Raw genomic sequence first — 11,655 nt, forward strand, 5'->3', positions numbered from 1 at the left:
CCACCCACCTGCAAATGCCCTGCACCTCCTACACCTCCCCTCCCCACCCAAGACACAGAGCTGGCTTGGGGAATCTGTCTGTTCACTCTCCTTACACCCCTTACCAAGGCAGGACTGGCCATCACCATAGTGGTTCTGGAAGGTGGGATAGGAGTATGTCTGGGGAAGTGCCAACCCCACAGTCACTGAAATTCATAGCCCCCCCCCACCCCATGGTGGGACCCCAGCTCACTCCTCCCTACACCAGCCCCAACTTCCAAGACTTGTTACTTATCTTTCCATCTGAGAAGCCAAGAGTGTGGGACTCCCACCTGCTGACCCCTGCAGGAGGCCAGGCCTCTGAGCAGTGAGGAAAGGGCTGGACAAATGCAAATACCTGTGCACTAAGCCCACCTTCCGACGAGGAAAGGTGCAGTCTCAGAAAGAGGCAAGGTCAGGTCAGGAACATGACCATTTCTGTCACTGGACACAGTTTGTGAGTGTCCATCTGCTGAAGCCTCCAGCCAGTACATGCACACTCTTTCTGGGCTTCTCCTTTCCTCCCTCCCTGCCCTTCCTCCCAGACCCTGCTCCACACCCCATTTGCCTCATGAAAATTAACACAGACATATAGGCTGCATGGGCAATACACAGTGATGTACTTGTGTGTGTGTATGTTTGTGCTTCATGCATTCACGAATGTACATGGTGCACGCTCATGTGAGTGAATTGAGGTGCATGTGCATACTTTGAATACTCAGAGACCAAGCCATGTGATTGTGCTGTTTATTGAGGATGCAACAGAGGAAGGCCGTTAAGAATAAAGGAAAAGTGAACAGTGCCTGCTCTTCTCTGCTTCTGGGTGCAGGTCAGTGGAGAAAAAGGCCCTGAATTGCACTTGGTCCCACTCAGATTTGAGACTGAGCTAGATGTGGGGGTGGGGACTGGGCCACTCTTGGTGTTTGTCCTTCAGTCCTCCTTTTCTTGAACACAGAGCCAGCTCCTAGCATAGGCAGGAACTATGCTAGGCCCCAGTGTGTGCAGGGCCTTGGGCAGAGACCCAGGGAGCCCAGCAGAGTAGTTAGCAACTGAGCCAGAGGCCGGGCAGAGGAGGAAAGCTGGCAGCTGGGACCTGGGCTGGTGGTGTAGCTGGGGGACCACAGCCAAGGAGTGAATAGGGTGTGTACAGGGAGGAATTTTACCAAGCTTGGTCATCCAGGCCTTCCTAGGCTCAGGAAGACACAGGCTGGGAGAAGTGGGTGGCCAAGGCCAGTGCCAGGTGTACGGGAGCAGGACTAGTAGGGTGGAGGTGGAGCTGAGAGTGGGCTGTGGGAAGTACAGTGTGGAATCCAGAGCTGGGTCATGGAATGAGGCAGGGTCCGGGGCAGTCTTCTCTACCGACTGGCTTTCTTGGAGGGTGCACTCAGGCTGGAACCCTTCCCCAGGGTGTCTTTGTAATCGTTGGCACTGCCCCGGCTCCTGCCCTCCCCGCCTCTCACGCTGCACACTCCAGAGATGCAGTTGCTGCTGTTGGCCACATAGCCGCTGCTGACCGTGCTGGGCCGGAAGCTATAGCCACTGCCACCACTGGTGCTGCTGATGATGGCTGCAGGGGGAGCCGAAGCCAATACCCACTCAGGCAGAGAGCTGAGGAGGCCTCCTTTCCCCAGGGCAGACAGGGCTCTTCTTGGAGGAGCTGAGTGGGGAGGTGCACACCCGCTCCCTCCCCTTGGGGAGAATGTACCAAAGACAGCTTCCCTAATGCTCTGTCCTTGGCTTGCTCAGCTTATATCCAATCTGGCTGAGTCTTGCCCCATTAATGCTCAGAGGCCCTACTCCTTGGTCCAGGTACCAATACCCCTACCTGTCCTCCTGGACCCCCACCCACTGCCCTTTCTATTAGCCTTTTTGCTAAACTTCCCAGCCTCTAACCTCTTCCTCCTGCTAGCTGTCCCACAGCAGGCATCTTTCCCAAGCTCTGGTTTAACTCTTTTAGCCCTGCTAAGCAATGCAGTGATCTGATACTGCCAGCTTGACCTCTGAGATCCCTCATTCTCTCATTCCCTCAGCTCTCCCTACTTCCCAAGCCCAGGTCTGGTTGCAGTTTGCAAACCTGACTAGCTAAGCCTCACACAGACCCATGCATCATTTTTCTGCAACATGACCCTTGCTTTCCCATGACAATAGCTTTCCATTGCTGCCATCCCCTAGGAACAGAAAGTCGGAGGGATAAGAATAAAGGACGCCTGGCCTGCGAGTCAGGAAAGCCGATTCTGGCCATGGCTCTGCCATCTGGCTTTGTGATCTCAGGCAAAGCTTTTCCCTCTCTGGTTCTTAGATCCCTCATCTACACACAGAGGGTGTCACTAAGGTCCTTTCCAGTCTGCAGATTTTACAATTTTAGGTCAAAGTATACAAATACTTACAGATGCTGACAGGGGAGGGAAATTCTCCTGACATCCTGTTAAGGAGAGAAATAAAATAAGAGGAGAAGAGAAGTCATCCAGCTCACAGTCTCTTCAAAGCTACTGCCACTATCAGCCTTATGTGGGTTTTTGAACCCAACAGGCACCTGTGGAAATTCCAAAGCTTCTTTGATGCAAGCAGAGCCTGAGAAGTTTTGGAGACTACCCCTGAATCTTTGGGGTAATCAGACAACAACCCTAGTCAAACAATAGTATACAAGAGCTGCACACATGGGGGCAGTGTATCCACCTCCCAAGTGTCAGGTCCACACACCAGCCTGCCACCCCTGTAAAGCCCTGGGGAAGCTGGGGTGGCTGCCCCGGCATACCCCCAACAAGCCCATGTTGCACATGGACAGATCAGGAAGAGGGAACAAGAATGCCTAATAGAGTAATGGGGTTTTGCAGGGAGTAGGGTGGTGGATGTTTCTAGTATGCCCAAGAAGAATGAACAAATCTGCATAGCTTACTACATAGCACAGTGCCTGCCATGAAGCAAGCTCTCACAGTCTACTGAGTGGATACTCATGACCACTCATGGTAGTATTGTTAATTACTATCATTATTTCTATGCTCATCACCCCATCACTTCCTAAGAACTCATCTCTTCTGGATTGAGATGTGTTAGGCTTTCTCCTTTGGGTCTTCCCAAACCCCTGGGGCCCTCCTGCCTGGGCATGCCTCGCCCACCTGCACTCCTCGCTCTCCAGCAGCTTGCGGTAGGTGGCGATCTCCATGTCCAGGGCCAGTTTCAGGCTCATGAGCTCCTGGTACTCGCGCAGCATCCGCGCCAGCTCCTCCTTGGCCTGGTGCAGGGCGCCCTCCAGCTCGTCCAGCTTGGCCCGGGCATCCTTCAGGGCATTGTCTCCCCGCTGCTCAGCATCAGCGATGGCAGTCTCCAGGTTGGAAGCCTAAGGAAGGAATTGGTGAAGTCAAAAAACTTGGAGGAGCCACTGCAACCATCCACATCCAAATCCCTCTGGGTCCTTAGAGTGGGGCAGAGTGGCCCGCCTCCACCCTACACACACCATCACACTTCCTTGCAGCAGAGCCCCTTCTGGGGCTGGCACCTCCCTCCTTAGCTCTAGCCCCGTTCCCTGTGTTGGATGTGTGGGTGATGGAAATCATGCAGCCATGCCCTCCTGAGCGCCACTTTAGTTCGGCATAAAGACATTTATTCAGCCATATTGTGCCAAGGGCACTAAATGAATGACAGCAATGCTCTCGAGTTGTTTAGGTCTGGGAGGAGAGATGGTTGAATATGCTGTGGCAGACGCAAGGGCAGCAGCTGCCCAGGAGCATGGCACCACAGTCGAGGGGGACAGGGAAGGACACACCCCGGGAGCAACTATTATTTGCCAAGCACTTAGTGTGTGCCAGCACCAGGCTCAATACTGTACATACCATTGACATAACTTAGTGCATTTAGTCTTTGCAACACCCTGTGAAGTGAGCAGAAGTAACCTGTCCAAGGTCACAAAGCAACTAAGTGTTAAAGCCCACAAGAGAATAGAGGGAGCACTGGACTAGGAGTCAGGAGACCTTGGTTCAGATCACAGCTCTGCCACTTACCAGCTGTGTAACCCCCTTATCCTCTCTGAGCCTCAGTTTCCTCATCTGTAACAACAGTGAGGGCAACTGTTGCCTCTCGGGGTCTTGGTGAGGATGAAGTGTGATAGAAGAATAGGTGCCGCTGCCATTGCTGTCATATATGTACATCTTGTGTCTCACCTACAAGCCGAGGCTGCATCCTATATTCCTGGGAGTAGTCCCTAGTCAATCCTTAACAACGCACCTTAATGGGTGCTCCCTGAGCCCATTTCTCCATCTCAGTCATTAACTCCACAGATGTTTATCAAGCTGCGACTATGTGCCAGGCACTGTGCTACATGCTGGGGAAACAGGGTTCAAAGCAGCCAGCTCCCTGCCCCCTTTCAGTCTAGTGGCAGTGTCAGTAATAACAGGAAGTGTGACAAATACAGGGAAGCACAGGTGCCAGGAGTGTACATCGCTGGGGGAAGGTCCTAGCCCAGTGCTGAGGAGGCTTCCTAAGGAGGGGCTTCGAGGCCGAGGTCCTTGGAGTGAGTCAGAGATGAATAGCCCCCAGGGACATCCTGCTCCAGGTGTTTGAGGCAGTGACCTCACTGGCCTCCTCTCTTATCCCGGGCAGCGATCTGGGAGGCCCATGTTCTCAGCAGCTCATCTCCCCTCTACTCATGCTCGCCTGCACTTGACCACAGGCGAAGGCCAAGGTGCTCTCACCTGCTTCTTCACGTTCTCGATCTCTGAGCGGATTCTCTGGATGAGCCGAGTGAGCTCCGAGATTTCATTCTTGGTGTTTTTGAGGTCGTCCCCATGCCGGCCAGCTGCCAGCTGAAGCTCCTGGAACTGGGGACCCCAAAGCACAGAGTCATGAGTGTGTCGTGGGAGTGCATGTATCTCGGGATCAGAACACAACAGACACTTACTGGGACACTGCTTCTATTCTGGGCATGATCTGTCTCCATCTGCTGCCCGCTAGCATCACTCTCCCTGGCCCCACCTCAGCCCAGCTCACCTTGGTCTGGTACAGGGCCTCAGCCTCGGCCTTGCTCTTCAAGGCAATCTCCTCGTACTGGGCGCGGACTTCGTCGATGATGCTGTCCAGGTCCAGGTTCCGGTTGTTGTCCATGGACAGGATGACAGACATGTCACTGATGTGGGACTGGATCTGAGTGATCTCCTGCAGGGGACACAGAGATGGTCTCTCGGCTCAACCGCTGGTGGAGGCCAACCACCACCCCCACACAAGATGAGCAAATTCTGGTGATGCCATCTTGGAGGCTGGAACCCAAGGCTGCTGCCTTCCAGGGCTGTTTCCTTTGCGGCAAAGCAAGTTCTCTGCTGGGCCCAGACAGATTCCCACTGCCATGGAGCAAGGGCCTGGCCCATTCCCTTCCCGCTCAGAGGGTGCAGACCTAGGAGCCTCGCAAGGCTGATGCAGGAGATGGTTGGCTAACTGAGGGGTCTCACTGAGGGCTGGGGCCTCCATGTCTCCTGCAGCCCCTAGAATAGAGTTTAACCCACCAGCCTCCCCTAGATGAACCAAGTGGGTAGACAGACTTACGGCTTCAAAGAGACACCTGAAGAACTTGATCTCCTGGTCCATGGATTCCACCTTGGCCTGCAGTTCCACCTTATTGGCATAAGCCGCATCCACATCCTGAAAGATGCCCCCACCATCCTGTGTCACTGCCAGTACAGCCAAGAAGGCAACAGCCATCCCTTCTGGTTGCCTGATGCCCCCGCCATCCCCTGTCACTGCCGGTACAGCCAAGAAGGCAACAGCCATCCCTGCCTGGGTTCCCTGAGTGAGGAAGGAGTCACTCTCTTCTCTTCACTTTGCCTTGGGAAAGAAGACAAAGGAGCAAAGGCCCAGCCCTACTCCACCCCACCCTGGGAATCTGTTCCCTCAGCGGGAATGAAGCGCCTGTGGTGTCTGAGCCGGGTCCCGGGGCTGCAGGGGAGCCCCTCAGTGTTGTCCTCTGTATTCTTCTCCATGTTCAAACCACAGCTGCATTGGACATGCAATCAGGCTTCCTCTCACCAGCACCCTCCCTGCCTTTTCATTCTTGTTTCTGGATAGTCTTTCATCAAGTTTTCTCTGCCTTCACCTTGCTCTTCCTGAATCATTTCACCTTGAGGGGGGTTAACAGAGCACCTTGGCAGGCTCCATTCCTCCAGGTCCCAGGCCAGCCCCCGAGACTCAGGACCTGCCTTCCCCTCACCTTCTTGAGCAGCACAAACTCGTTCTCTGCTGCTGTCCGCTTGTTGATTTCCTCCTCATACCTGTGGGAATGCGAGGGCTCATTGGTTAATATCTCACTGAAAGCCCTTGCTTGCACAGGGCAGCATTTGAGCAAGGAGCAGCGTGTCCATCAGAAGATACAGGTGCTGGGGGCTGCAAAGTACTGGGCAGGGGTAAGTGAGGGAAGGCTTCCTGGAGGAGGGAACAGGCTAACCAGTTTGGAAGAATGAGACTTTAAAGATCTAGCTTGGCAAATGAGGAAGGAGCACATGGAGCAAATGCCCTGCAGGACTCTCAGAGGAAGCAAGATGTGAACTGCCCTCCCCGAATTTGAGTACAGCTTTACAAATGACAAAGTGCTCCAATCTGCGTTTCCTCAGTTACCCTTGAGAGCAGTCTTGGAGCCAGATGCACTTAACCCTCCTCTTACACGGGAGGAGAACATGAGTGGTTTCCCCAAACATTCCCTAAACCCAGAGCCAGAGAAAACCCTCTGCCCACTGCCCAGCTCACTGGGCATTTGTCGTAAGAGTCAGCCCAGAGGCTGGAGGAGCAGAGAGCAAGTTCCAGAGTTTTGTTGGGGTGATTCTGCTTGGTATGACCCAGAACAATGTCCCCCACCGACCTCCATAACATTTAAGCTGGGGTGACTGCCAGGGGTCCCTCAGAGGGACAGGGGCAGTTGTCCAGTTACAGGGGGTCTCCTCCTGCTCACCTCTTCTTGTAGTCCTCCACTACGTCCCGCACATTCCTCAGCTCCGAGTCCAGCCTCACCCTGTCTCCGGACAGCATCTCCAGCTGCTTCCGCAGGTTGCTGATGTAGCCCTCGAGGATGGGCTCCAGGTTGTTCTTGCAGTTGTTCAGGTCCAGCTGCTGCAGCAGCTCCCACTTGGTCTCCAGCACTTGGTTCTGCTGCTCCAGGAACCGCACCTGGAACCCAAATCCCGGAAAGTGCTGAACCCCAGCAGTAATAGTCACACGTGTCTCTCACAGGGCATTGTGTAAAGCTTCTATCTGCATTTTCTCCTCAATAGAGCTGAAAGAGGTGGGCAAATCATTACCCTCTGCTGTGGAGAGAAAACTGAGACACAGAGCAACTTCGGCTCTTTCCAAGGCCCAACAGTTTAAGAAGCAGTGGAGCCTGGAACTGAATCTAGACACATGTCCCTGTAACCCATGCATGCAATCACCCAGCGCCCTCCATGGTTGCACCAACTCAGGGCTTGGCTGTGATTGAAAATACCAGCAGAGAAACTAGGATGGGTCTACCATTTTGGACAGGTTGATCATCCTGAAGAAAAGTCTGCTCTTCATTTCAGGGCATGTCAGAGCTCAGTAAGGCTTGGGCCAAGGGCTTCTAGGTATTTTAAATGTCTGGAGCAGGCACCAGCTTCATCTTTGCTTATAGCCCCTCCTCTCCCTCTTTGGTCCTGCTCCCAGAACCATCTTCTTTGCAACAAGCATGGCGCATGGAACACGAAGGACAGATGGAGCTCCTGATCCCATTGTAGCCCCTCACTGAGCCAGGAAACCGGCCAGAAGGAGATGTCCATACACACCTCTTGTTTGGTTTTTGGGGATGGGGAGCACAGTTTTTAAAATGTGACTTCCCTTAATCTACATGAGCACAACTACTGCTTGAATAGGGTTGTCTTCCCCCAAATCAGAAACACAGACGTGGGAAAACTATCTAAGATTCAGTGTCGAGATAGAATTATTCCCCGAAAATTTGCCTCTAGCCCGTCTTCCAGCATTTGGTCTGGTTTAACCAATCCTGAATTTTTCATGTGATCTACGAGGCTGAGCATTAACCACAGAGTAAATCCTGCATCTGAGACACCACAATACACACCTGCACTACTGAACACATCTGGATGCCGAAAGGATTTACCCATTTTCTCTGGCTGCCTGAGGTTAAGGGACTGATCTCTGGAGACTGAAATTATTTGGGAAGTGTCCAAGCCTTTCAGCCTCCTTCCCCTCCCTCTGGGCAGACCATCTTTATAAAAAAGATGTGACCATCCTCATGTTCATCTTTCTTCCCATGTCTCCAGACTTTATCCTTCTGTAGGTTTTGACCAGCAGAGCCAAAAATCAATCAGTCCACTCCCATCGCCCAGACCCCATCTCAGAACACTTTGATCTTGCAGATATGAAAAGGCTTAGAAGAATAAGAAGCCACAGAGCCAGTCCTAGCCCCTGAGGCTGAGCCGAGGGCAGGAGGGACTCCTCCAGGCAGGAAGTCTGAGCTGTAGGAGCTGGCTAAGCTCTGATGGCCACATGACTGTCTCACCCATAGACTTTGTCCTGGGTTGACCCGTTCTTGGTGCCTGACTGCCACAGAGCCAACAGAGCCCTCCAGTCTCCTCCTCTGGGTCTGGAGGCAAAAGGCTGAGGGTCCAGCCTCACCCTTCCCTTTCCCCAAATGACCCTGGGAATGCCATTTACCTCCATGCTTTCAGTGACTCATACAATAGGGATAATCATTTCTTCTCTGCCAGAAGTCGGGGGCCTATCTGGACTGTGTCATCTCTTCAGGTCTCTAGACACCTTTGATTCCTCCACCGAGCTTCCCTCCCCCACCTTCCAGAGATAAGAAATGAGAGTCACAATCACAATCATTTTTGGAGTATTTAGTGTGCGTCAGGCTTGTGACAAGATCTTCATCTGCATTTTCTTTTATAAGCCTGACAACAACCCCAAGACGGAGGTTATTATCTCCATTTTAGAGATGAGGAGATGGTGACACAGACAGCAAATAACCTTCCCAGAGCCACTCAGCTGGCCAGCAGTGACACAAGAGCACTGTGGAGTCCCCTTCCCCAGTGCCCTCTTCTGCCTCTCAAGAAAGTCTTCAACTGACTGGAGCAAATGCCCAATCAGAGGGCTTGAAGCGGCCCCTTCCTGCTGCTCTTGATCCGCTGGGCAAGTGACTAGTGGGCAGGACAGCATGCCAGGGGAGGAGGACAGCTTCCCTGCTTACTCTGGGTGAGACTGGCTCTCACAGGCCTTTTCTGCACATGGCCTGCAGGCCTAGCAATGGCACCAAGCTAGCCCTCAAGAGGAAGGACCACATCCCTTGCTGGGAGCCCTGAGAAGCCTCTGCCAGTAGAAATTGACCTGCCTCTGTTTTCTCTCTGGAAAGACAACACAGAGAACCTTATACAGGTCACCCTGTTGATGGGATGTACCTACCTTGTCCACAGTAAAGTCTTCCTCACATCTAACCTCAATCTCTCCTGCTGTAACAAAATCTTATGTTCCAAGAAGAGAAAAGGAAGGCTGTTCACAAGTTCCCCAGGTCCTAGAAGACCCACCTTGTCGATGAAGGAGGCAAACTTGTTGTTCAGAGCCTTGATCTGCTCTCGCTCCTGGGCACGCACTTTCTGGATCTCCGGGTCCAGCTCCACATTGAGGGGGGCCAGGAGGCTCTCATTGACAGTAACCTGGTGGATGCCTCCAGGTGGGCATACAGTTGGGCACACAGGCCCCAGGGCCACACTGCCAAACATGCTGCCAGCAAAGCCACTGGCCCGGCCCCGGCCAAATCCATAGCCTCCACTCTTCCCGCTGCCACTGGCCACATTGAGGCTCCGGGCACCCCCCAGGCTGTAAAGGCTCCGGCTGCCAAAGCCCCCACTGAGCCCTTTGCTCCCTGCCCAGAAGGAGGATGAGCTGCCCCCCGAGAGCACAGCCGAGCAGCCACTGAAGCCCCCCTTGGTGGCAGCTCCTGACTTGCAGGTGAACTGGCGGCTCATGTTGCTGGTGGAGACAAAGCTCAGATGCAGGAGGGAGGAAGGCAAAATCCCAAAAGGTTCTGCTGGTTGTAGTGAGGACTGGCAGGTGCCTTTATATGTGCTTGGCACTGGGGCTTGTGGATGGGCAGTCAAGAGCTTAATTCGTGGGTTTGGCTTGCCTGGGAGCAAGAAGTCATTTTCTCTATGCTGAGCTAGAGATCAAGCCCTCTCCACCTCTGAAACAACATGAAACCTTCAAATTGCTGGGCTTGCAAGCTTTGCTCATGTAATTTGGGTCTTATCTAATTAACCTGCTGTTATAGGGTAATTTGCCCCAGGCCCCAGCCTTGCCAGGGGGATGTCACTGGCAATGCACCATCCCTATCCTGATTAATCTTCTCTGGGTTGTTGGCTTCCTCCTGGGGATGCAGCAGGTGAAGACAGGATGGACTTTCCTGGACAGTTCAGGACACTGGGTAGAGTACTGGGGCCTCCAACTTCTGTTCTCCTCCTTCCTGGAAAGGGACTGATCAGGCGTCACCTCTCCCCAGGCCTCCTGGAACATAATCCATAGAGGGCAGCTGCTCTCACTCATCGGGTATTAGGAGGTGGAGTGACCCTCTCGCTAGCATGGGACAGGAGTAGCCCAGGCCAGAGCCAACCATGGGAATTATCCTCACTTCACCCCCCTCAAACGCCCATAATAAAGCAGGCTGGAGGCTTCAAACCACCAGAGAAAATGAGGAAGAGAAAAGGAGGATGGAATTGGGGCAGGTGGCTGAGAAATTCGGAGACTCGACTGGAAGGAGGTACAGAGAAGACAAAGACAGAGGCTGGCCCATGGCCTGAAGGGTTATGGGGATTCCCGGGTGGTCCACTTCATCATTTCTGTCTCTCCTCCAATGTGTATCTGCTAATAAGACTAGGAACAACTTGAGGACAGTAATCATCTGTTTAGAGTTCAAATAAAGAAGCTGTTATCAGCATGAAACTTAACTTCTATTGCATCTGTCCAGGCCCAAGTGGGCCAAGAACAAGGCTGGCTGAGCCCTCCCCAGGAGTGCAAGCCTGCGGGCAGGCTCAGGCCAGAAAGACCCAATGGGGGCGACCCAGTAAGCACGATGTCATTCTACTCCAAACAGTCCTTTGATGCCAGCCCCAGAAACTCTGGCTGCGGCCCCTGCATCCTAGCCACTGGCTCCTGTGTTTGGCCCCAGCTACTCCCATGATCGCCATTGCCGCTGTGGCCCTATTAAACCCAAGGCAGCTCTGTCCCTGAAGATCACCCTTGCCCAGAGATCCTTGCTGGAGCCCCATGGGTGAACTGCAGCTCTTGGCTGGGTGGGGCACCGGAGGGAAGAAAATCTGGAAGCAGGCTGGCTTGGGGCTCTCTCTCATATGGTTTAGGGGAAGAGCCTGGACTCCAGTTGCTCCTACTCCTCTGCACTCCTTCCTCCACTCTTGCCCCTGCCATTTTGTCTTCTTTGTTCTTGCTGAAACCACCAGAATTTTCCCATCCCTACCTTCTCTCTTTCTCACCTTCTCTCTCCATCCCTTCTCATCCCTCCCATCCATCTTCCCTCCATCCTTCCCTCTCAGCCTTTCGCCATCTCTTGTTCTGTCACTTCCCCGTCCTGCTCTCCTCCAGGAGGTCTTCCTGCACCCACACAGGCCAGGTCTGAGCTCT

At 53.4% G+C, this 11,655-nt stretch overlaps 1 protein-coding gene across 1 annotated transcript; it reads right to left on the reverse strand.

Annotated features, from left to right (window-relative positions):
- Nucleotides 1-751: 751 nt before the first annotated feature.
- Nucleotides 752-10,057, reverse strand: LOC129010650 (keratin, type II cytoskeletal 71). Its single transcript, XM_054445169.1, has 9 exons — nucleotides 9,549-10,057; nucleotides 6,947-7,161; nucleotides 6,212-6,272; nucleotides 5,551-5,646; nucleotides 5,002-5,166; nucleotides 4,707-4,832; nucleotides 3,135-3,355; nucleotides 2,406-2,440; nucleotides 752-1,585 (listed from the first exon to the last, which is right to left on the reverse strand). Exons 1-9 carry the CDS (start codon nucleotides 9,987-9,989, stop codon nucleotides 1,374-1,376), a joined length of 1,572 nt encoding a protein of 523 aa, XP_054301144.1. The 5' UTR covers nucleotides 9,990-10,057; the 3' UTR covers nucleotides 752-1,373.
- Nucleotides 10,058-11,655: the final 1,598 nt, after the last annotated feature.

The sequence above is a fragment of the Pongo pygmaeus genome, chromosome 10 (assembly GCF_028885625.2).
Source record: "Pongo pygmaeus isolate AG05252 chromosome 10, NHGRI_mPonPyg2-v2.0_pri, whole genome shotgun sequence".
NCBI classification, from domain to species: Eukaryota; Metazoa; Chordata; class Mammalia; order Primates; family Hominidae; genus Pongo; species Pongo pygmaeus.